This window comes from Stegodyphus dumicola, chromosome X1, assembly GCF_044657685.1.
Source record: "Stegodyphus dumicola isolate Sdum_Otavi_A_Nest chromosome X1, ASM4465768v1".
NCBI classification, from domain to species: domain Eukaryota; kingdom Metazoa; phylum Arthropoda; class Arachnida; order Araneae; family Eresidae; genus Stegodyphus; species Stegodyphus dumicola.
Window position 1 is genome coordinate 155,154,418 of NC_140780.1, and position 27,314 is coordinate 155,181,731.

General features: G+C 33.0%; 1 protein-coding gene and 1 pseudogene across 2 annotated transcripts in view; one reads left to right on the top strand and one right to left on the bottom strand.

The window, feature by feature from the left end:
* The window catches only part of LOC118180903 (uncharacterized), a 51,299-nt gene extending 42,182 nt beyond the window's left edge, over window positions 1-9,117 (top strand). Inside the window, exon 6 of the mRNA XM_035349979.2 lies at window positions 8,724-9,117. Within this exon, the coding sequence (XP_035205870.1) occupies window positions 8,724-8,915 (192 nt within the window). The 3' untranslated portion in view covers window positions 8,916-9,117. The remainder of the gene's footprint in view (window positions 1-8,723) is intronic.
* Window positions 9,118-25,278: 16,161 nt separating this feature from the next.
* The window catches only part of LOC118180904 (inactive selenide, water dikinase-like protein), a 33,698-nt pseudogene continuing 31,662 nt past the window's right edge, over window positions 25,279-27,314 (bottom strand). The window contains exon 7 of the transcript XR_015038799.1: window positions 25,279-25,686. The product of XR_015038799.1 is annotated as an inactive selenide, water dikinase-like protein (transcript). The remainder of the gene's footprint in view (window positions 25,687-27,314) is intronic.

A 27,314-nucleotide genomic window follows, 5' to 3' on the forward strand; every position in this document is an offset into this window, starting at 1 on the left:
TTGCAGTTATGTGGAAACGCACTTGAAGGCTGTAATGTGAGAGGGCCTATCATGCTGAAACCATATGGTAGAAAGCATCGCAACGGGTATGTGTGCGTCATCCAACAGCTGTGGTAATACTTGCTGAAGAAAGATGAGATAGGTTGCACCTGTCTGACGTTGGGCAACAAGTACGGTCCGACAAGGTGGTCCTCGACGATGTCGGACCATACATTAACTGAAAACCGGATCTGGGCTGCACCGGATCTTGCACGTATGTTCTCCTCCGACCACATATGGTCTTGTGTATTGTGTCGTCACTTCCGCGCCAAGAAAGAATTTCCACCATGCATTGCTATGTGATTTTCCATCGTCTAGGTGTACTCAATCTGTCCTGAAAGTCTGTAACCGCTGTGCTGAAACACTGTGCATATATTGCCTAGGCATTCTAAACAATGCTTCCTTTCATGCATTTCCGATAACATACAAAAAGTGCTGAACAGTTCGTTTTCTCCTAATCCGCTCACAAAAGGCACTGTCAAACAATAATGAATTATGGGAAGGAGTACTGCTTTCTGACACTTTATACAAATATAATCAAAGAAGGGCAACTGAACTGATTGGCAGTTGTTTTAAGGTAATAAGCACAAAAAAAAAAAAAAAAAAAAAAAAAAAAAAAAAAAAAAAAAACGACTGCAGAGCTTGGTACCAAGGTACGTCAGAGCGGTGGAAAAATTTTTAGAATTCAAAAAGAATCCGGGGGGGCAGAATTTAGGAATCGCAGAGTTTGAACCAGGCGGCAAAAAGTCTAGCGCTGACCCTGCTCGGCACTCAAGCGATTAAAGACTGTTTCAAAAAAAAGGTAGGAGCAGAAGTATTCTGAACGTCTTTTTTCAAAACAACACATTTTTAACAAATATTTTTCATACATTTTTTAACATGATTGTAATTTTAATCTGATACATGTACTAATAATTTTAGTCAGTCATTTGTTTAAATCTTCTGAAAGTTCTTACTCTGCTTGCAAAATAAAATACATGGAAACGAATTACTTCCCTAAACAAAACCTCAACAGTCACGTCATTCCCAAATCTTACGGTACCAGTGGTAGATACATATTATTATGAAACTATAAAACAATGACATCTGGAAGCAAATCTTCTATCTGATGTGTGCATTAGAAAAATTATTAAAAGAAAAGTTCATTTTCATATACACACCGATTTTTTTGTTAACCAAATGCACCAAAGCACGTGAGCGCTGTCTAGTTAAGGATAAGAAAGGAATGCTTCCACGGAGGACTTTCTGAAGGAATCTGTCCCTTATTGATGTTAGATTTGGAAGAAACATTCGCGTAGATTAATCCATTTATCAGGATTTAAACACGGGTCGAAAATGGTTGAGTGAATAAGCAGTCTTATCTACTCGGTCACTGGTAGGCTCTAAGCTTAGAAAAAGAAAGAAAGAAGAAAGGACGACACACCCATAAGAAATAGTTTCAGCTTCATAAAAACGAGTGTGCGCAATGTACTTGGATATAAAAGGAATCATTACGATCCGAGAAAAATGAGACAATTTATTCGGAATAAACAGCCTTCACAGTGCTCTAAGTCGATACATGCGATCTCCAGCTCGAATGGAGGATCAGTAGTTATTGTTTTGGATAACACTTTAAAGGTATGATCCAACTGCCTCGCCATTTTTTCCGACCTACCAGGATGGACGATATGTCATTAGGATATTATACCTGATTCACCGGAGAGCGATGAAGCGATCAGCATTGTTGCAAAAGAGTACGACATTGCTGACGAAACACTGGGAAATACACTGCATACGTGTTCGAACACTGCCTTGTTGAAAAATGGCGGAAGGATGCTGTGGCAAAAATAGGAAACATGACAGGTAGCAGAATTTGGTAAACATACTGTGCATGAAGGCAGGAAATGGCTCTCCTGACATTCAATCCCGCTATACGAGCCGTGACACACCGCACTAAAAGTAGTATGCATGCGTTGGTATTTGCTGGCTTGTCTCCAACCTCGCTAATTTAGAATGTAGAAATCATTGCTAATTGTCAAAAAAAAAAAAAAAAAAAAAAAAAAAAAAAAAAAAAAACCTGTGACCTTGCTCATTCGTCATCGAGAAAGCCCAAGCCATACTGGCTTTCTAAAAGCCACTCTGTAATTATCTGTTACATCTTGTAATGTGTATTATCTAGAATAGAAACATGCTAATGTGGCAAAATAGTCTTAGATTAGCATGTATTTCGAATAAAACTTTAATTGTTTTCATAAGGATCAGACACAGGTCCCTGTTTATCAGGAGCAAAGATTTTTGCAAAGAGGGAAGGAGCAACGAAAATATTCGTAACGATATCAATAGGCATAGTACGGAGAAAAAGATGTAGCGTCATTTGTCGAAAAAAGAAACTGTAACAAAACGTGAAAAGGCTGAGATATTAGAATATTGAAATCGTTGGGAAGAACTGAACCGGAATTAATAGCATTAATTAAGGTATCCGAATACTTTTGACACACAGATTTTGGAAAATAGTACAAATAAATCTATTATTGGTGTTATTTCGCAGAATACTACTTAAAATGATAGAAACAAGTAATAAACATATTAATAAAGTATAACTTTTGATTTTTTTTCTTGCATTTTGGATTCAAAATATGTCAAATTTTAAGATTACTATATATGTTTTCACAAAAATATTTATCCCCATTTTACTTTTATATTTGTCATTTATATATATCGGGGTATAAGGAACTACATGGACTAAAATGCAAGTGATAAAGCAAAATGTCTATTAATTATACCTGTTTGAATACATGTACTAGCGGACTAGCTATATAAGGTGTTTTCTCCCTCCTTTCTGCATGCCTTCGTGGTGTAACGGTTAGCACATTCGGCGTGTATTCGAGAGCTCCAGGGTTCGAGTCCCGGCGAAGGCACTGCACATATTTCACGTCTCCTGCTTCAAAAATCCTAATGACTCTACAGCTATAATTCGAGAAATTTCTCTTTTCCATTAAAAAACTGTCTGAAAAATTTTTAGATACATGTGAGTGTGCGACTTGTCTCACTTGTTTGACAGCAACATCAGCACAAGCCCACGAAATTGGTCGAGGCAAGGAGCGCAAGACTGCGCCTGTCGTTGGCAAGAGCCTTGAACCCCATAAGGTGAAAGTACCATATTGCTCAGTTAACCTTGTCCAGCCCGGGGATCTAACCATGGACCTGTGGTGTTGCTGCGCGCCGCGCTGGCCACTGCGCCACTTTTAGATTATATAAACATAAACTTTTAGTCTATTTAATTCACAGTATCTGTTGTTGTTATTGTTGTGACTTATCCCATCTGATCGACAGTAACATCAGATCAGGTCTCTGAAATCAGAGCAAGCTCACGAAATTCATCGTGGTAAGGGGCCAAGATTGCGCCTGTCGTTGGCAAGAACCTGGGTACCATACAGGTGACAGTACAACTTTGCCCAGTTCCGGTCCAAATTTTGAAGGACAGCACATCGGGGGGGGGGACTCTGAGGGTCTCCCCCCCTCTTTCCCTATCACCAACCTCTCGAGAGGACTTTCGGTTCACCCCATATTTAGAGTGCTCCCATGCCGCACAGACACTATACATTTACAAACATCCATGCCTTCTCCGATATTCGAAACCAGGCCCTTCGGCACGGCAGTCAGCATCGCTAACCACTATCCTGGTTAGGCAACAATTCACAAAATATTTGTGGAAAGTTTCATAAAGTTATTATAGTAATATCTTAAGTTTAAAGATTTTTTCGTAACGAAAAGTTCAAAAAATCCAAGTTTTCAAATAATGGGTAGTATAAATGAAATGCAGACACAAACAGAAGAAATGAAATGTTGCTAAGTATGACAATTAAATTGTAAAACTAATTGTTCCTGAGTACTTAGTAACATATAGAAAGGTTTGAAATCATTTGTTGAACATCGCCAAAAGTATTCCAATGAAAAATTCTCATTTTAAAGTTATTTAGAGCAGTCTGTGAAACTTAAGATATCGGTTCTCAAACAGAAACCTCCGGCTGACGGTGCAGAACAAGAATAACCATAGTTCTGCTTCTAACGACTTCTAAATAAAAGTAGATTCGAGAAACCTAATGTATATAGTAATAAATTAATTAAAAAAAATATTTCATCAAATTTGCCGATTAGAACGTAGTTGGATGCCTTAAAAGAGGTAAATTTCATGAACGAATATTTTTATTTATGAAAGGCTCCAAGGAAATCTACTTCTCCAGGCGTTCTGTGAATGATTTTCGCACAGTTAAAGAGAAAATTATGATTAAATGACCAACTATGAGTAGCTATCGTAGATTTATTTATTTCTCCTTTTCCAACATACGATTTGTGTTCTCTGATGCAAAATTTTAATGCTGTTTTAGTTTGCGCAATCTGATGCAAAATTTTAATGCTCTTTTAGTTCGGGTGATATATTTCAGATCACGACAGCATATGATATAATTTTTCCCAAAAATTAAAATCAGAGAGGGAATTTCTAAGAATTGAACAACGAATTTTACTGAAAGATAAGAAAATGACCCGAAAGTTGAACTTGTGGAGATCCGAGCAAATTTTGGCAGGAAAATTGTGGTTATGCCTAATAGAGGAATGTCTTTTATCCTAACAAGAGGAAATTTACATTAAGGTTAAATAAATAACAAGAGAAATTCTTGTATCAATAGCATTCAATTTAAAATAACTGAGTCCAGAGGGAAAAAAATTGAAGAACAAACAATGAAAGTGCGATGTATGTAAAAGAAAACAAAGGTGTTCTTTTAAAAACAGAGTAGCATGATTTCGCATGGGAAGGCAAGCAGTAGTGCTGAAATCAATTTATTGCGGATAATTAGAATGTCAAAGAAAGGAAATTGAATGACTGCATCGCACGGATTCATAACAGATAAAACTTTGTTAAATCTTACGATTCCTGGCGAAGGCGTTTGCTCATTTTTCATCTCTCCGGCTTTTCCAATTAATCTAATGTCTCTACAGTGGCGCCCGAACAAAACGGGTGTTGGATGATGCTTCTCCTCACCCAGGATTTGGCGTTTGGGTCCCCTAAAAACCCCAGTCTCCCTTTAAAAGGGGCGGTATTTCTCCCGCCTTCGAGGTGTGGTGGTCTGCACGCTGGGTGCGTATTCCAGAGGTCCGTGGTTCGATTCCCGGCGAAGGCGTTTGCTCATTTTTCATCTCTCCGGATTTTCAACTTAATGTCTCTACAATGTGACCTCAAAATTGTGGAAAGTAAATGGCAAGAAGGGGAACATTAAAGATAGATACTTCCATCCAATTGTCGGTAGTAACTACTTTGGGAAACAAAATGAGTCTGACTCGGATAAATTTTAGATAACAGAGTTTAATTCCTCAACTTCAATAGGCATGAGATGCAATTCCCAAAATCTAATTTCAATGTTTTTTCAACATAAAAAAGTGATTTAACGTCATGATAAAGCATAACTGAGGCGCTGGGGAAAAATAATTTTAAGTTTATCGACAAATTCGAAAGAATTTTTTTGCAGTTTAAAAAGCACAATATTTTTACAGTGTTAGAAAGCAATGGATAAAATCTAGAAATAAAATCCTTGGTTAGAATGCATGATGCTGTTATTAAGTTAAAACTATACGATGAAAGGGAATACTAATTTTCTGATCTTCCGAAGAGCATAAACTCCTAGTCTTAGCAAATATCTGACTTTATTAACAAATGAAACCACAGCTTTTTTAGCTGAGTTTAGGAGTATTTAAGATGATTAACAATGGTTTTTAACTTTGGAGCCGAAGGATCTTCATAAATCAAGCAATATGGGCTTCCATTTATCATTTCCTTAACTCCATTAATGTGTGTTATCAACTATGGTCGTTACCTTTCCCCACATTTCTGCTCCGCTCGCCAGCTAATCCTCGTCTTCTCCCGAAGGCGGGAAACACATGCTGACGCAATGCATACGTCACACAGTAGGGGATTAGGGAATACCATGACATAACATTTCCCACATTAATATATGTCTTTTTATCTGTAACAATGGACAATCTAGGTTTTTTCAAAGTCTACGCCAATCGAAAATTGCTCTTTTGTTAAATTTTCAAAGGGTATACAAAGTGAAAACCAGAACAACAACCGCTGAAGCTACCAAAGCGAGAGTCCCATGAAGTTTACATAGTAGTGTACCATGTATAATTAGGTAGTAATTCGCAAACGCCTTAAAGTGTCTAGAAACATTGCTTTGCTCTCTGCGTAGACTGGCGGCATAAGTGGTTAGCCCCTTCAGCGTAGTAACTGTACACTACTATGTATCTTGCAGTGGATATAGAAAAACCTCAACTTTTCGAACTAATTATTTTCTAACAGTAAGTCATAAAGTGAGAGTACTTAAAGCAAGAGCACTGATTTATTCGAATTCTGCCTCCAAGATGGTTCATCACGGCAACATTTCATTACCAAATGATCGTTTCGGCAACAGATGAAAAACTGAATATTCTCTCTCTCAACAGTCTTTCTTTTTTAACGTTTTTACTACTTTAAAAAGCATAATTCGTAACGTAAAGTGAGATATGATTGCATTTAACAAGAAAGACAATTTATTCGGAGGAAAAATTACTTAATTTATCGATATGAGACAGTCGCTCTGCTATATTTCATACTATCAAAACTACAAAACCAGTAACATACTCTAAACAACCCACCAGCAGTTAAGTGGTTAAGACCGCTGAAATACTGGTAGTTCAACCTGACTTGTGTTCGATCCCAGGCGAATGGGTTGGCTGCATGGCTGTTTTCGTAGTTTTACTCATGTATAACGTCTCTAACGTACCAGTTTCTCTTAGAAAGTCCTCCATGAAGGCATTCCTCCCCTTACTTAGGTGGATAGCCGTAGTCTCTTTTGCTATAATCATCTAAACCAAATCAAATCTTTTGCCGATGGCCGATGGCCATCGTGGTTTGCCATACTCAAATATCCTAACGCGCTCAACACAAACTACAACTATCAATAAATATTACGAGTCAACATCACTGACGAGGACTATAGGAAATGAGCTGCTCAAAATTACAAATCATACTCTTCTGTAATACCAGCAGAGCCTTAATGTAAATAAAGGCAATTCCATATCCATAATTATACATATCTAGGAGAAGACCTGGATTCACAGTTAAACTCTTAATATCATATGGAGGAGGCAAATAATTACGCACAATAATGAGTAATATATGAGTAATAATCTAGTTTAACTTAAGGACGAAACGGACCTAATGGCACTTCTACAAGACCGATACTGATCTATGTTTCCGAGGTTTGAGCCATTGCACTAAATCGTATACAGGTAAAACTGAAATATTCCAGAATACGCTACATATAATGGTAGTCGCTTGGTACCAGCACAATTCAGCCTTGCACCGAGTTTTTTTAATGAATTTTACTGAAAATTGTATTCTCACAATTGCATGATTTTTATGTTAAAATTAGGAACTCCAGATTTACACAAATAGTTGCACATCGTTAACTACTACTTAACAATTATACAACGTTTCAAACTGTCACGTAATATTTTCAATAACAATTGGTGTTACTCGCCCAGATGTCGTTACTGCGAAGAACTCAAAAGATTTTCAACTGATAGGAAGCATCACTGTGCTTTGACGGCAAAATATGGTCAGAAAGGGTTTCGAAAACAATTTCACAAATTTCAAATGTAAACAAGAAAGGCTGACTTGTAGGAGGTGAACCATTATACAGCCTAGTCAAATATTCACTAGTCTTCTTCGTTCACTTCGAAATTACTAATTGCTAAGACAGGGTCCCCAACTTTTTTGTCCCTATGAGCCCATTCTAGAATATCTGTTGGACAGCAGGCGCCACTTACTTTTTCAAGACGAATTTAAAGTTTGATAGAGTTAATAACACATGCACATAAAAAATAGAGATCGGTCGCATTTCGCTTTGTGCTAGTATCTGTGTTGGACGCAATTTCTATTTAATTAAAAATGAGAAAACTTTTACATAGAATTTTATAGAAAACTAAAACGTTTTTAATGTGATCGCAAAGTGGCAGGCACATGTTAAATGATCGGCAGGCGCCGTGGGGATAGGGTTGAGAACCACTGCGCTAAGATTTCAATGGGTTCGCATCATTATCGAATCCAGAATCAGAAGTTAAACCATCCTTAAATCGACATGACTTTGTCAACAGTATAGGCATTTTTATACAGAACGGTGCTGCATCGCTATGTAAGTAGGGCTTTACTACTTTGCGAAAAAAATCCCTGCATGGCAGTTTTGACATTTTGCCTTCTTCAAGTTAAACATTACGCTATAACTGAAACCAACTTTGAGGAGGTTTCCTGTCTTAGAGAACGGTGGCTGACTTGCATAAAAATGTTACATCTTTATGATGGGACACCATTATGAAGACGTCTCACAGAAAAAGAAGGTTTCTTCAACTTCACAACAATTTCTGTTTACTGAACTTGCTTACATAAAATGCTATACACGGAAAAAATACCACACGACAAGGGAAATGAGATTTCAGAACCAATGAATTATTCCATTTGAAAACTCATCTACTCAAATTAGTGGCTGTTCAAGTTTCATTTTTTATACTTATCTCCTAACAATGAATATAAAACTACATACATCAGCTATGATAAATTGCATTTACTTCATTTTTGCATAAAAATACATTATTATTATCATTTATTTCAGGTTGTCCACCTCTGTCAGTCGGGTGGTGTTCAAAATAGCTTTTTATGCCCCAATGGAACAATATTTAGTCAAGAAAAGTTTGCCTGTCAGTGGTGGTATAAAGTAAACTGTGCTGACTCTCCTCGATTCTATGCTATTAATGATAACCTTTATAAAATTCCAGAGAAAAAAGAGAGAAGAAAAGACCAATGAACATAAAGAAAAGTGAAATTAAAAGTTCACCTACTCGTTAAGCTTATTAAATGTAATTGATGGATTTATGTGCAATGTTAGGTTAGATCACTAACTCTAAAAGCTTTACGCAGAATGTGTCAGACTCAGTTACGCATGTGACATGATGATTTCATTAAATTTATGTATATTACATATTATAATAAACCTTGATTTGTTTGTACTCTAGTTCTGTTTTAATTATTACAAAAGGAATAAAAAATAAGAAATTCTACAATCTTCTCAGAGCTGGTGTTACAATATTACAAAACATGTCAAAACATTATCCACATAGGAGTGTATCCTAAACTGGCACTAACAGCATGTTGCTTAACAACAAAATTTTTAAAAAAATATATATCTGTATGTGAGAGTTAGCATTATACATATTGCAAAGTTGTTGTGTTATTTGCTATAACTTCGTTGAACATTGCATATCGTATAAAATGATCAAATACACATGATAAAAAACTAAAATTCTCCAGTTTGAAGGTTGAAGCGGAAATCTTTATAAAATTAGTTAATATTGTTAAACAGTTTAGATTTGCTTAGTTTATGAAGACCATGCTACTATACACATCCAGTAACCAATTTTATTCTTCCATAGTTGATTTACCTTAGAGGTGAAAAATTTCACTGGTACAGCTGATATTGATATCGGCAAAATTAGTAAACGTTTTACTCATAATGTTTTGAATATTGCTGGTGTTTATAATACATGGTATTATTTCATGCATAAGTTCATTTTCTACCTGAAGGGGGAAATAAAGAACAATCAATTCGAGTGCTTCGTAATACAGCGGGCAAACACGTATAACAATTCAAATACACTTCATAATATAGTGAGCAAACACATATAACCGTGATCCAAAAAGGTCTTTTATAGTGCATCATAGGGGCAGAGTCATGGCAATCTTTTGCAGTACCTTATTGTCTGTGGGAAGGGATGCGTGCAGGAAAACACCCCAATCTCAATAAAAATTTTTAAGAAATTACAAATATGCCAAAAACTGGATGTATTCCTATTGGTCATTAAATGTACACTGATTCATTTTCAAACAAAAATTTAATGCTGAACTGTTCTTTCCCTAAGTTTCCTTTTTTGGTTAGTCATTTTATCTTAAAAATATTCTTATTTCATTTTTAATTTCTAACCTAAAACAGCTAGAAATGATAGGATTATATTCTTCGGTGAATATACAGGCTGTACAGGAATGTACATAGCGTATCTAGTGTTCTTAACTTAGGTTGATCGCTAATATAGTCATGCGTATATACATGCATATATATAGTGTAACAATAGATGTACACTCGTCTTGCTGATTTCGGCAGTTTGTGTATAAAACTGGGTAGGAAAGAGATGAAAATATCGTTGAACAGGCGACAGATTAAGCAATTAGAAGGGACAGGGCCCAAGGTCCGTACAGTGACACTGCACGTTTCACTGTACGGACCTTGGACTGGGCCAACTTTTGCCCACCACTGTAGTAAGGACAGTACCGGTTTAAGGTCCTTGCAAGATGTTTTCTCATTTTACCATTTTTTCCGTACATTTACAGCAGATCTGCACAATACCCATCTCAAATTACACCGACTTTGTGGGCGAAATTAAACGTGAATGATGATGGACTTGGACTCGTTTATAACAATAAGTAAAAATTAATCAATATAAGTGTAATTTCTCACTGAAACAATATTTTTAATTATTGAAATCAAAATTATTAATCATCAGGATTTGCTATTCCCTTTCGAGTACACGTCCACTAACAAGTGCTGCCCTTTCTTCTAGTCTAGAATATGTTAATAGTTAACTTAGAGTTCATACACATTTCTGCACATGGAAATTAAGTACTTTTAAGGATTATCAATGAAAAAATTAAGGACCTATCAGCAAATGGGAATTGAATGAATTAAAGTAATTATTTATGCCTTGAGCTTCATTTAGTAATACTATACTAAGAATAAAACATATTTGTTAGCAGAATACATTATTATTACGAATACTTGTAAAACAAATTCGAGAATAAAATTAACTTAGTAAAATTTATCAGTTAGCATTAAATTGCAGAATTTCCTTAAAACACTTATATTTTTACTTTTGCCTAGAACACCTATATTAACATTATTCTATCGGACATATTTTAAAGAAGGCTGGAGATATTTGTTTCACAAACAGTTTCTTTATATCTCGCTTTATGATGTACTAGCTCAGCTTAGTATATAGTAAGCAGATTTTACGTCAAGCAGCATAGGTTAAAATAAACTCATAACCAGCATGATTCATAACAGAGGCTTGGCTGTTGAAAATTAGCTGTTGCCATGTCTGTTGCTTGCATAGAAAGAGACAGAAACCCATTGATCAGAAGAGACCTCACTGCCTCACACTGGCATGGTTCTTAAATGTTGAAAGTTAGTTATGCTTTACCTGTCTGACTCAGTTGGGGCCACAGCTTTCCACAGAGTTGGAGTTTAATGCAGCTAATATACTTAAAGATTCCAATAAGCTGCTGAAGCATCTTAGGTGATAAGCTGTTTTGCATAATTATAATTCTCACTAGTGGAAAAGGAAAAAGTTTATATTTTTTGTGTTGTACCTAAGTGCAAGGTTCACAGGATTAAAGAAAAGCAATAAGCCACTTTAACATGAAAACACACAGAGATAACTTTTCATGGTAGTAACAAATAATTAAATTAGGTAGTTAGATACCTTTAGTCGTTATAGTCACTATCAAAGTTTTTTAGACTTTTTAAAAATATTCATTAAAAAGCACTGTAAAATCACAAGCTAAGACCATTTAACAATCTAAAATAACAGATAATTTAACATATAATTTATGTGTATTGTGTATGTGTATTTTAATTACGGCAAAGCACACTAGGGCTATCTGCCTAAGGGGAGGGATGCCTTTCGTGGAGGACTTTCTAAGGGAAACTGGCTCGTATACACGTTACACATGGGGAAAACCACGAAAACACCCATGCAGCCAGCCCGTTCGCGGGATTCGAACCTCGGACCGAACTACCAGTGTTCAGCGACTTTACCGCTCGGCCGCTGGTCATATAATTTATGACATTGATTCTAAAATTGTATTAAGCTAATTATACATTAAAATTTATATATTTTCTTCTCCTTAAACGCCTTTCATAACAAAAAGAAATTTCTGTCAATAAATGAATCAATGTTCCTATTAGTTTCTGTTTTATCTCCCAACTTGTTAATGTCTCAACAATACACCTTTCAAGAAAAATTGTCTTTCTCTTTATGTATTCAATTTCTGTTATTCTAAAAAACTGCATGCATTTAGAATGTCTAGAAGAAACTATTAATTTTATTTCTTTAATAATATCAGCACTGAGAATAAATATGAAATTATACATGACCAAGTCCAGTATGGCAGAATTTAGCAAAGCACCAAGCAACAAAATCTAAGAATGTCAAAATTTTTAGAATTTAGGACCCATACAGATTTATCAGGCTGGAAAATACCCAGCACCAGCCCTGTGTATGGTATATTAACATAAATAATATGAATCTTTTAAACTTCCAGTTTCCAATTTCTTTATTAATAGAAAAATTCCTTTCTAAAGATGCCTGTCCAAATGACAAGATTAGAACCATTTCTGTAATTTTCCATGCTTGTGTCTAGTGACAAAAAGAGAAAATAAAGGGAAGAAAAGCATGTTAACAGAAAGACTTCTAGGATTAAATATAGGAAATTCAAATAATAATGTTTTTATTCGCCTTAAAAAAACTAGAAATTCATCACAAACTTTCTATAAAACATGTCGATTATATGCTAATACCATGAAGACATTTTCCATTTTTTTTCACACTTTCTGGAAGATTCTAGAATTGTAGGTCTATAAATCTAGCCTTCAAATCCTCCTAAGCCTTCCTGAAGTGCAAGGTCTAAAATTCGAAAGAAAAGTTATCCCTACCATTTCTGTAAGAGCAAAGGTTTTTAAAAAAAAAAACAGGGGGCAGGAGAAGAAACGTGCAAAGCGAATTTTATAGATAAAAACTAATACCCGTTTGAATACTCTGAGACAATTATACAGGAAAAAAGCTTACCATGAAAAAATATAATGGAAGATAAATTACATTAATTTAAAAATAATTACAATAGCTATTTTGCCCTTGTTAAGTGTTTTGGAAACTGTGCCTTATTGCATTTATTGTCTCGTTTATTTTTCAGATTCAAAATATTCTAATAAGTCGGAAAAATGGAAAGTAATGTCATTTTATAATGTGACAGGAATAAAAAAATATTTAATTTTAATGTTGTTTCTTAAATACAATTTTAATACATTATCATTATTTTAATATTTATCAATGTTATTACATTTGTCAAAAAATTCACAAATCTCAAAAAATTCTGAATACAAATTGATCTTAAATCACCAAGTTTAGCAATGTTTATTAAAAGAATTCATATCCTAAGATGGGAAAAGCTGCTTATGATGTAATAGTTTATGACCATACCAACCCTGTTAATTGCCTTTCAGTGGAGTAAGAGTAAGAAAGGGTTTAGGGCTATTTGCAAGTGGCCTAAACAGAGGTATGAAAGATATGTCGACACATGGGGACCAGAAGCCTTAGAGGATCTTTAGGTGTTCTGCGTCATTCCTGATCAAGAACCCATTATGAAAAAGGGGAAATATTTCTACTGTTCTGAGGTCATCAGGATATCGGCCAGGTTGGTGTTCCATTCTTGAGATGTAACTGATTTCACATGTGCGTTTTGTTTTTCTAGACAAGGTTAAAAAAAGTGGAGTCGCTTCAAAACCAAGTAATTTTGTATCCTAAGTAACATGATTAACTAAGTCAGTAATCCATAATATTAATAGCTTCACAAATTTTGCTCATAAAAGAACTTTGTATTTAACTAATTTAAGCACAATGAATATTTCATTAATTCAAAATTTGGTTTGACGAGAGCTATAATTACATTTCATTACTTACACAACACATTCCACTTACTATGCAAAAGTAGTTTTCACAAAATTATACATACCTATTTTTTTGAGACTTTTTTAAATGGATGCAAATTGCATCTACAATCAATATTTACGGAAATAACTCAGTCCTTTTTCAAGCACATTTCATTAGAAGTAAATAAATTAAAAGAAATTTCCCTCCTTTTTCTAATCTTGCAATAAAATTCTGAAAACTGAAAACTGATAATCAGTCTGCTTAACACTGTCAGCATCCAAAAGAGAAATCTGAAAAACATTTTTAGAAAAACTGCTTACATATATACAGATTAAATATTGACATATTCCCCTCCCAACCCCCGAAACTGAGCCCAGGACGGAACTAGATATTTTCAGAATTGCTCAGCCATCGGATGTCATATAGTACTACCTATAAATTAAATGAAGTGAACAAAAAACGCATATTAATTTCAATCTTCTGTATACTTAATTTTATTCAAGCTTGTAACTATTAGGCACTGAAGTTCAGATTGCTGCATAATTAGGACGTCCAGCAATTAAAAATTATTGTGCAGAAATGAAAATAAGAAAAACCTATATTTTAATAAATGAAGTTTTTTTATTTATGATGATTTACAACCACATTAATCACCTACAGTATTGCATTTATTAACAAAAAATTAAAGAACATAGAAAAAAGAGATGTATAGAAATCAAAAGCAATTAAAAGAACAGGGAGAAAAATTACCATGTAATAATCTTTTATAAAAATTGCATATTTAAAGAATTGTGTTTATGAAGCTACTGATATAAATGTCAGAGGTTGGACAAAATCATGGAAATACCTTGTAAATTGCATGTTTTAACAGAAATGTTTATTCTTGCAAAAACTGTTGGTGGTACTGATGTGTTTGCTCACTAATGCCACCTGTACATCCTCAATATGTTGCAAGTGTCATTCATAACCAAAACAGTGTTCTGTGAAGTTGTGAGTGCATTATGTCGGAGCTAAATGAATTCGAATGCTGGCAAATCGTTATGGCTCGTATGGAGGGTGCTTCTGTAACCAAGGTATTTGAAGTGTTTGGTGTTTCAAGAGGTATAATATCTAAGATTTTTAACTTGTACAGGAAAACCAGAAAAGCCACATTCGTTAAATCACAGCACAGAAGAAAATGTGTGTTGAGTGATCATGACAGATGATCACTGAAGAAGACTGTGATGAAAAATAAGAGTCGCAAAAGTGACTGTGAGTTGAATGTTGCACTTGCAAACCCTGTCAGAACCAAAACAATATGAAGTGAGCTCCATAAGCAGGGTATTTATGGACGAGCTGCAATTCAAAAGCCACTCATCAGTGATCAAAATGCCATTAGGAGAAAGTGGTTCCAAAATCAAAATCTGGACTGTGCAGCAATGGAAGACTGTCATTTGGTCGGATGAATCTTGCTAGACTTATAGGTGAGTTTACATCGGGTGAACACCATCCTAAGCATATCATAGAGACTGCTGCCGAGAGTGAACAAAACTGATTAAACTGAGCTGAGCACTCAAAAAAAAAAAAAAAAAAAAAAAAAAAAATTGCACCCACTATTCCTCTACACCGGACAATTCTCATCCACACATTACAACGCTGGGCAGAACCTATGGAACACTCATATGAGAAGTTTCCCCCCCTCCTACTGTGTTCACCAACCAGACATTGTTCCTTCTGATTATTACTTGTTTCAATTGATGATGCATAGGCTGTCTGAACAGATCCCCAAAAATTGAGTTAATTTGTAGATAGCCTCGAAAGATGAAGCATTCTTTCAAAGCAGTATCTGTATGCTGCCAGAAAGATGGAGAAAAGTAGTAGCTAGTGATGGGTAATACTTCACAGTTAAAGAAAAATGACCAACTCTCCTCTTGGGTGGAGAGATGAGTTGTAAAATGTCTTCCAGCAATGTTAATACTATTGCTACAAGGTAATTATGTACACATTATGTATAATCATTGTAACATTGTATTGAACTGGTGATTTTGAACAAATTTAAAGATCAGATATTGTCCTTACCCTTCATTTTCTGTTCAGGTGTTTTTCTTCTCAATATTCATATTTCATTGCATAATTTCCAAAATACTGTTAGTAGAAAGAAGAAATTTTGTTCTTTGGTACAAGACATATACTTTAATTTTTCAGGCTAAGTTGATGGCCAATATAGAATTTAGAAATCTTTTCCAGCAAGAAGTTTTGCTTAGTTTATTAGCATTTATGCTGTATCTATGAATAGATGTTTGTGTATGCAGAATATTTTTGCAATATATAAACCAGATTCAGGACAGCTTACATTATATATTATTATTTATGTGACTACATAAATATATTTATCCATCAGTGTGATGTTAAATGCAAATATTGTCTGTGTTTTCAGTCAAAGCATAAAAAGAAAGTATAAGATAGATTTTTTGAAGAAAACCTGAGAGGGAAAACAAATTAAATAAATGTTCAAAGGAAATGCAAGATGATCATGCAACTGTGAGTAAACTATGCAATGAAACATAAAAAATACAGGACATTCCAATTGGATAAACTGAATCTGGCAAAAAATTTCAGTTTTTTAAAAAAGGGAGAGCAGAAGTTAGTGCAATAGAGCCTTTAAACACAAATTTGCCATTAAGAGAATAACAGCAGCAATCTTTGAACGTTATTATCAAATATTTGCAGCACTCTAAATTTGGATATGATAACCCAAGTAGCACACATCATAGCAAAGTGGTTGTGGTAACTTTTACGTCTTTACAACGCAGTGAAGATGCAAAATATTTCTTCTAGCATCTTGGCAGTTTGTCGACGTTTGCTGAAACATTGCGATTTAACCGGTTTTAGACATGATCATTTTAGCATTTTTTAACAGTTCATCAGCATTACTTTTAGAATGAAAAAAAACTAAATCTGCCCTTTCAAGAATCTGAAGTTCGCATAAGATTTATTTTTAAGGTTTCATTACTTTAATTCATCTAATTATATTAACTTAAGGTAGATGCATCTAATGAAATATAAATACTTTTCAATTATTAAATTTAACTAGTACTAGAAAATACATGCTAAATTACTAATAATACTTACAACATTTAAAATATTTAAAAATGAAAATAATCAATAAAGTAAGTTATTAATTTATGCCTTTTATATATTTTACAAAATTATATTTCTGAAAGCAATGCAAATCTAATTCTTTACAAATCATGTTAGCAATTATTTCACTACTGAAATATGACTTAATTATTTTTGAAATAAGGACGAATTTATTTGAATTAACATGTTAACAAAACATGAAATATTTTACCGCATACAGTGCAAAGAGTTCTAAGTTTTATGTAGTTACATTTATCATTTGAAAAATAGAGTTCTTAATGTCAATTAAGCCAGAGTTCTTAATGTCACTTAATTCAACTAAAAACTTAATAATTCAAAAATAACTTGCTACACGGAAATTACATTTACAATTATTATTATTATTGAAATCATTATAAAGCAAAGTCCTAAAGTTCATTAGATGTAGGTACTTAACACTCTACAACTATTTCATTGAGAAGTTCATTCCTGGAAATGAAACAATATTCTTTTTATTTCAAACTGAATGTTATTTCCTGCCATATTAATAAACATTTTGCATAAAATAGAATACATTTTGGCTTAAAATTATAAACACATCCTCCAAATTTGTTTAACCAACTGAAGAGACACTTGAGTGCATGAAACAGATTAGCAGAAAAAGTAGACAGACATGTTCATAGGCACTGTCATCACTAGGCACAGTTACAGATAAATTAAACAACAGTGATAGATATGCGTTAATCTTAAATAATATTTATTCTAATAATGCCACTTGCATTTAGCAAAATTATGATGAGTTAAGTTTGTTAACAGCGACTGTGCATTATTCATAAAACCGGTGCGGTATTTTGTAAGATACAGTTTATTGCCCTTGTGCATTAGCAAAGGTAAGTACTGTTTGCAACTAAAAAAAGTTATTTTTTCAAATAGTTTTTACTTGAAATTATGTCATTTTGATAAATTATGTTGCTTTCTTTATTCTTTAAAGCTTTGCACTCATTGTGATATCTTGTTAATGATGAGTGATTAATGGTAGCGAAATGCCGTTAATGAACTTCAAAAAGGCATAATTTTTTTTTTCCCCTGAACTTAGATGTTATAAAAATTTTTTAATATAGCTTAATAATTACTTGTGTTGAATTAATTAGATAAAAAGAAAATTAAGTTTAAAATGTTATTAATCTAAGCAATAGTATTGGTAAATTATATATATTTAAAGTTGTACAATTTATCAAAATGTAATCTTTTGCCATAATTATTAATTGTTGAATTCATATTACTAAGCAATTAAAATCTCAAGATATTAAATTGATACTGTCATGAATGTTTCGGGTGACTCTTAAGAACTGATTTGTTCCCTATTTTAATTTTCTGAAACTTAAATATTTTGCAATGAAATGCTCTATTAAACAATTTTTTCACCAAAATTTTCATTGACAAATTTTATTTTTTAAAACATGGCTCTAACTTTGAGATGGAGTTTGTGCATTTACACAACTGCTTTGATCAATATAAATAAAATTTTATAATGGATAAACTTAACGTTTTAGTTGTGAATAATTGAGCATTTAGTGCTGCATTGTTAAGGGTTTACAGTTACATATAGTATTCGATAAATATTACTTTTCAAATGGAATGTTTACAATTAGAATTTATACATTTAATGAATAGCTGTGATTAAACAAAGACTAATTAACCCTTTTACGTTATATTGTTATAGTTTTATTACTATATATGTATTTTGATTGATATTGTTAATTTAAAAATTAAAGAAAAAAGTTTGCTTATGTTCATAAATATGTGGTAAAGAAGCTTTTACAGTAATAATTTAATATTTTTGAAATGATATGGCTTTTTTGCAAAGCTATCTCTGAGTTTTAACAGGAAAAAAGTGATAATGCTATAATCAGAAACACTCTTCCCCCCATATATTAAGCTTTACTTTTATTTATGTCTGATTGAGTTTTATCAACTTAAAAGCATACCATTGTCATATATTTCTAATAACCACTGTTTCATAATTACTCTCACTTCCATACTAAATGACTAAAAATATAAATGATGAAATCTTAAATAATCATAACTCAAAATTTAAGTTATTTGAATTAAAATTCTGAAATAAATATTGTTATATGCTATAGTATATGTTTCGCATTTTGTCGCTTTATGATAGATTTGGCTAATAATAGCTTATTTAATATTTTGTTATATGCTATAGTATATGTTTCGCATTTTGTCGCTTTATGATAGATTTGGCTAATAATAGCTTATTTAATATTTTGTTAGGAACCTTCTAAGTAACTTAGTATTGCATACCTATCAGCGGGAAAAAGATGATGCTTCTCTTGACCATAAACTTTTCTAGCTTTTAATCAGACAAATGAATAAATCCTAAATCACCGATATTTCGTCCCAAATTTAAATCTCGGTGTTATTGTTATGGCTTCATATATTTTTCTTCATGGTTTATCTGTGTCATATTCACTTAGAAAATTCACCAGTAAAACAGCTCTCACTAAACTGAGATTTCTGGACAATAATTTAACTTTTATATTTTTAATTTAATCATAATTTTCAGTTTCTTTATTTGATTCAAAACTAGCTTTACAGTTAATTCAACTCTAATTCACTTTCGAAATTATTCAGTGAGCTTTCTGTAGTCTTCACAACTCAAGTATATTTTTCTCACTATTATTTAAAAAATTTTATACTTCCTTTAATAAAACCATGTTTAAATACATTATAAAAATATCTGATTATTTTTATATCTGAAATCTCAAAATTTGAACAATCCAAAATTTTTAGAATTATACCTTTTTATAATCACTGCCATATTTTAGACCTATATATATATATATAACCAAGTAACAATCTTCAAAAGCATGCATGTATATATTTCATCGAAAATTCAATCAAATTCAGAGGCTTTCCTCGTGAGTTTTTTAATGAGATTTTCTCTTGAAATATTTCAAGAAGTATGGAACGTATGTACAAATTTTAAACTTTTGTACAATATACTGAACATTCTCATCTTTTCTGACAGAAAAACCATATATTTTCTTCTGGTTTTCTAATTTTTTGTTATCTCATTAAAACCGTCAACTTATTTTAAATGGAAATTCAAGTAATAATCTTTACAACTGACAAAGCTTTTCAATTGAGGGAAGAATAACACAACAGTTTTTAAAAAAAATAAAACAGGCAGTGTTTTTTTACTGCTAACCCAGATGTATTCCTTTCGAAACAATAAGAAGTCAGGTGGATAAATAGTGCCAAGAAAATACTTCAAATAAGCAGTAAACTCACTAGGGAATTTTGAATAAAAGATGATAGTTATTTTTTTAAGCAACTAACATAAGTACCAATACTGCGAGATGAAATCCAGCCATACATCATTTAATTCATAATATGCAAAATGAGTATTTTTCCCCCTTCCAATGCAACTTACAATTATATGTGTTCAAAGAGCCATTCAATATGATTTAATGTACACTGTGCAGAAAAAAAAGGGGGCAGTTCTATATCCCTGTTCTACTTGGCCAAATGAGGAAATTCGACTTGCATTTTTCACGTCTTGAAAGCACAGCATTGTTCTAATATAGGCATTTTGACACAAAATCGGGCATTTTCTGAAATAACATGTCAAGCTTTTTCCATATTTCAATTCTACAACTCAAATTATGCAAAACTGCCAAATTTTGTAAAAATTGTGCATGTAGTTTTTAAAAAATTAGCTCCTCAATGTTAATTGAATTTGATATATATTTATTAGTAACTTTTTTTTAATTAAACTTACTTGATTCCTTCTTCCAGGATTCGAAATTTAGGTTCCATTCCAAATGAAATTCGCCCATTTTTTAAAACTTGTATTTTAAAATAATTTTTATAAATTTTTCGAAAAAATTTTGAATTATAACCTGTAAAATTTTTACCATCATTTTAATGTAAATGCATCTCTTAGCATACCTACAAAAAATTGGAGTTTTTTTATTCAAAATATCCTACAATATATCTGAATTTACGTATCGAAGCATTTTGAAATTTGGCAGATTTGTTATAAGTGATAATAATGTCAAATACGTAATGCACTTGGTTAAAATAATCTGAAATAATGAAGAATGACTTTTTCCCACTCATTTACAAAAAATGAAAAAAAGTTGCTATAACTTAAGAAGTTCACTAATAGAATTATTCTTGGCACAAACTGAAAAAATTGCATCAAGATAAACTTTTGAATTTCTCTGTAAAATTTGCAAAATGCAACATTTAGGCATACTCTGAGTCGTAGAATCGAAATATGGAAAAAAAAAAAAAAAAAGAATGGCAAGTGATTTGAGAAAAATTCCGATTTTGTGTCAAAATACCTACATTAGAACAACTGCTATACATAAATATATATTTTAGGTTAATATTATTGCTAATATATATTTTAGGTTGCAATTTCAAGACATGAAAAATGCAATTTGAATTTCATCAATCAGCCTAGTACAACAGGAGATATAGAACTGTCTATATTTTTGTGCAGCATATATCATCAATGTAGCATATTGCTGAAGTATTTCCCGATAACTGTTGCCTATTCCAAAAAGTAGCGCATTAATACAACAGTAAATCGTAGAAATGGGCCATCTGCCTTTTGTTCCGTAACTCTGAATAAACAACACACGAGTATTTTGCAACTGATTAAAATGATTATGCATGCCATACAACTTAGGAATTATAAAACTGAATCTTAAGAAGAAAAAAAGCAGAGCATGGTTCTTTTTTAAATTGTAATTTATCAAATGTAAAATCACTGTTTATTTCAATATCAGCCACATTTAAGGGGTCAGTTAGGCCAAGCTTGGTCAGTAAGATTTTGATAAATTTAACATACAAAAAATGAAATGGAATCATGGATCAAAATTTTATGTACAGGGGTTGGACAAAAATATGGAAACACCTTTAAAAAACGCGTTTCTTTGCTTAATATGGTGTAGGAAACCCGTTGGCATCCAAAACAACTTGCAGTCTTCTCGGAATGGATAAATACAGTTCCTGTATGTTTGCCAAGGGAATATTATACCATTCTTCCTGCAAAATGGTGGCAAGTTCAGATAACGATGTTGGCGGTGGATAACAAGAACGCACTTTCCGTTCCAATGTAGACCACAAAGGTTCGATAATATTCAGGTCTGGTGACTGTGGTGGCCAGGGGAGATGGGACAACTCATTATCGTGCTCAGAAAACCAGTCCTGGACAATGTGAGCTGTATAAACAGGGGCTTTGTCATCTTGAAAGACACCATCACCATCGGGGAACAAAGTTTGTACCATGGGATGAACTTGATCGGCCAAAATGTTCACATAAGTCTTCGCAGTCATGTACCCTGACACAGTTATCATGGGGCTAGCAGAGAACCACGATATGGCTGCCCAAACCATAACAGAACCCCCGCCATGTTTCACTCTTGGCAACAAGCAGTCTGTATTATAGGCTTGAGATGGCGTTCTCCAGACGTAAACTCGGCCAGAAGTGGGAAACAATGTGAAAGAAGACTCGTCAGACCATATTACTCGCTTCCAATGCTCTATAGCCCAGGCTTTATGACTTTAACACCACCTTTTCCTGTTACGGGCATTAGCATCACTGATGAGTGGCTTCTCAATTGCAGCATGGCCAGCAATTCCCTGTTTATGAAGGTCCCTTCTAATTGTTTTGGTACTCACAGGGTTCGGTCAGCAGCTCACAACATTCATTTCAGCAGTAACTTTTGCAGCTGTGGTCTTCTTATTTTTTGTCACAATTGCCCTTAATGATCGTCTGTCACGATCACTCAGGACACACTTTCGTCCGCGCTGTGATTTAGCAGATGATGTTTTTCCGCTTTTCAAATATGCGGAATAAATCTTTGATACAGTACCTCTTGAAACACTAAACACCTCGGCTACCTTGCTTACGGAAGCACCTACCATACGTGCTCCAACAATTTGCCCACATTCGAAGTCTGTTAACTCTGACATAATGCAATGACAACCTCACATAACAGTACTCCGACGACAACTAAACTGTTTAGCACATTTACGAAGTTGTATAGGTGGTGTCAGTAGTCAAACACGCCAGCACCACCTACACATTTCATTAAAATCAATCTTTCTTTTCAAACATGCATTTCACAAGGTGTTTCCATATTTTTGTCCATCCACTGTACATTTATAATTGATTCAATCGGTATGCTCATTTAACAGGAAATGTTTCCATGAGGATATATAAAACTAAAACCCTCTCTGTGAAGCAGGATAAATGGAGGTAAACCTCCCAATAAAGCAACCACATAGCAATCCCACTTAATATAAATGTTATGGTTGTTTTTCTGAATATAACCATACCACCACACTGAATACCTACTTTACAAAGCAGACACTATTGATATATTTCCTAAACATACTAACACTAAATCTAATTTATTAAAAAGTCACAAATTTCTGCAAAAAACATACTTTGATACGAGTTTCAAACAGTTATTTGGAAAACTTAGCAACTGAAGCATATTTTTCTCAAACATTTGGGTTTAAAACGCTAATGAAAATCTTAAATTATTTTTCATGAAAATTAAAAAATTTTTAAGTAAAAGTACTCTAAATTATGTGGAACATTTGTCCTAACATTACATATAGGTAAGCTGGTTAATCTAATGACATTTTGAAAATTTTCAACAATTTAAGTGACATAAAAGCCCATAGATTTTCTAAGAATGTGCTGAATCAATTCAGATGAATATGTATGACATGTAGGGAGATAATTATCCTAAAAACCTTTATGAGAAATATATGCTACTTACTATTCTTCTAGTTTTAAAACCTAAATAAATAAAAATAAAGTTCAATTTACTACTTTAGCTGAAAAAGAAATATGTTAAATATTTAAGTAAAAAATAATTTCCTTATTTCATTTTGTTTGATAAATGCCCTTTTCCTTACTTAATGAAATACAAAATATTTTGTACATTTTAACTGCAAAACATTTTTAAAAAGTGAAATATTTTACTTTCTTTAATGATGTAAAATACCCCCTTAATGAATGAAAGTTTATGAAAACAGTGACTAAAATACACAATCATACAAATTCAACTATTAAATACTGTTCTTCATGAGAGGATTCAAAAATAGTGTTAATTTAGAATTTGAAAATATCTAGATATGCTGTTAAGTCTTGCTATTTAGGGGTAATATTTTACATTATTAAGTTTATATTCTTATTTATAATAAACATACCATGTAATGTCACACGAAACAGAAAAAGGTAACAAACTGAGCAGGACTGACAGTAGAGGAGAAAGAATGTTTTCAAATTAACTGAAGGAAATTTATACACAGTTCCTTAGAACAGGTACAATAACACTTGGATCACCAATTTTGTTCTCTCAGAGGTGATTTTTTTAAAATTCTAATCTAAAAGGCATTAATTACTTTTTATGGATATAAATTTGCAGATCATTCACATTTTACCACTTAAATCACCTGACAACAGGAGCAATTATTTGTATGAAATTATATTTGTTAAGTACTTAAAGACTCTGATACAAAAATTGCATCTAAAGATAAATCTCCAGCTTCAATTGTTCAACTAACCTCTTGCTGTCAACAATAAGCAAATGATGCATGAATGGAACACAAATATTTCAGATTTCACATGGTTACAGTACTCCACTGGTTAAAATTAATAAAAGTTAACTGATAAAAATCAATCTTACATATTTATTAGACTATTATATGATCTGCTGACTACAGAAAACCCTCAGAAAATTTGCTATCTTTTGCTATGTCAATGCAATGTATTCAGAAGGCCCTTCTACAATGAGTTATATCAAAATCTAAAACACACTTGAAACATCTTTTAAAAAATTCTGTAGATTACTGCCAAGCTTAAAAATACACACGTATGGATGTAAGAGAACTAAATTTTTCCTCAAATAAGGAAGTGCAACCAGGCCACTTTAAATCACACAAATACGTTATGGATATATGCACAAAGAACAATTCCACATTTTTATAGATATGTATTTTTTCATTATTTATACAACAGAAATGTGTATATTTTCTTTTTTTGTTTAGCAGGGTTGATTTTTTAATTATGTTTCTAATATTACATATGTTTCATTTAAAATGTGTTACCAGAAAATTTCAGATTCATTTAGCACAACCAAAGATCACTGTTAAAGACACCTATGGCAATTTTGCCTCAATCACACAGATTGATAGTACACTTTAGCCAAATTTCTCTATTCAGCTTAGTGAATGTTGAGTGAATGAAAGAAATTACTCATGAAAAATTGTGCAAATGAATATTTATTTATTTCCCAAAGAATGTAAATTAATCTTGAATAATTATTACAGATGCCAATGTTTGAGATACACCATCCTAGTTCACAGAAATGTGGCTAGAATGAGTTCACAATGTTACACCTCGCATATGTCAATTTTATAATTGAAAACAATTGAATTACAACAAATTTTTATGGAATGATCAAAAACTGGAGTAATGCCAGAGCTTCTACCAAAGCTCCCCATCCCTTTCTTTAGATGGAACTTCAATCACTCGAGGTTTATCTATGATTCTTGCTGTGCGATTGCCTTTCTCGACTATGCCAATGATCCAAGATTGAAATCCCTCTTGTTTCTCAATATCCTTACAATATGCAGCGGCCTGCTCCCGAGGCAAGCATATCAAAAGACCTCCTGAAAGACACATTTTTTTTTTTTAAATAGAAAGATAAAAGTTTTAGCAGAAGCATAATAAAATAGTGGTAGAAAATGTTAAATGAGCATGAAAATATTAAAAATCAGCAGTGATATGAATTTACCAATGATATGAAAACTCAACGTCGAAATTTAATAGTTTTAGGTGACATCATAAACTGACCACAAAGGGAATTTTTATCAATTTAACATCATATGCTCGCTTTTTTTTTTTTTAATATACTTTCCAATAAAAGATACAAAAATAAAAACAACATTCATTTCAGTATAATGGATAGTATAACTAATCTGCAAGTACAGTGAAATCATTTATTAATTCATATTCATTAATACTGTTCCTTTACTGATCTTATAGTGGAATGGCTGAGAAGCCAACAAAATAATGGCAGTCCCCTTCCAGGCCATTGAACAGGCTAGCTGCATGCAAACTGTAAACACAAGACTAGTTTCATCCCACAAATGCTTTCTTTTCCATAAGCTCCAGAATGCTTTGCCACAACCAAATAATTTAATCATTTGAAGATGCAATTAACTGATAATATCAGGGTTTAACAAAAATTTCCTACACCACAAATATTGACTGCGCAAACAGTTCGATTTGGCGTGCTTAATCACATTTTGTCGAAGGATTAAGAGTCTTAGTTTAGAACACAATGTTGTGAAATTTGTAAAAAAAAAATATGACTGTCATTAAGTACAAGGTGTCTGAAAATGCTACCAGATTAAAATGACATTTCCTTCTAGTTCTATTGCAATAAGTCAGCTACAGAATATCACCAAATCACGTGTACAGCTTTAGGTACGAATGTTGTATCATAAGACACTGTGAAGGTTTGGTACCAAAAGTTCAAAATCAAGGTCTATGAGATTCAAAAAGCAGCGTGCTCTGGCCAGCCCGCAAGAATTTGTGGGAGATAAATCTGTCACCACTCGAGAGCTTGCTAAGGAGTTACATGTTAGTGTCATGTCCGTTAGTTGCACTATGCATCACATAAACTTGATGTACGAGTTCAATCGCTGGGTGCTGCATGAGCTGACTCAAGCACATAAGGACAGACGTGTTTAGGCATGCACTAATCAGCTCGAATAATAATGCTCAGACAAAATTCTGGACTGGATCCTCACTTCTTATGAAAAGTGGATTTTCTTCAACAACATAGGCCAAAAAGGGGTTGGTTAGAATAGTTGCAACATCTGCAGCCACAACTAACAGGCCTTTTAGTCACTTAGACATATATGTGCACATCTCGTAGAATTCAAATGGGAGACATGACTGTCTGAAACTTGTGTCTGTATGCCTGATGTAAAAATAAAAATATGACAGAATGCATCCTCTTCTCCTGTATCTGACAGAACAGGTTAGAATTTTAATAACACATGATTCACAGTCCTTTTTTTTTCCCCAATTCTTACTTTATGTCAAATATCTTGAACATAACATGGAAAATACTGAAATAGGCAATTTCATTTTAACCCTTTGACGGGCATATGATTTAAAAAATTTTTTTAACTAAAAACTCTAGAAATTGAATATTATGATCCTAGAGACAAATAATATATGAATTAAAAAAATCTACTCTTGCCCATTTGCCCATTGTTCTGTGGGT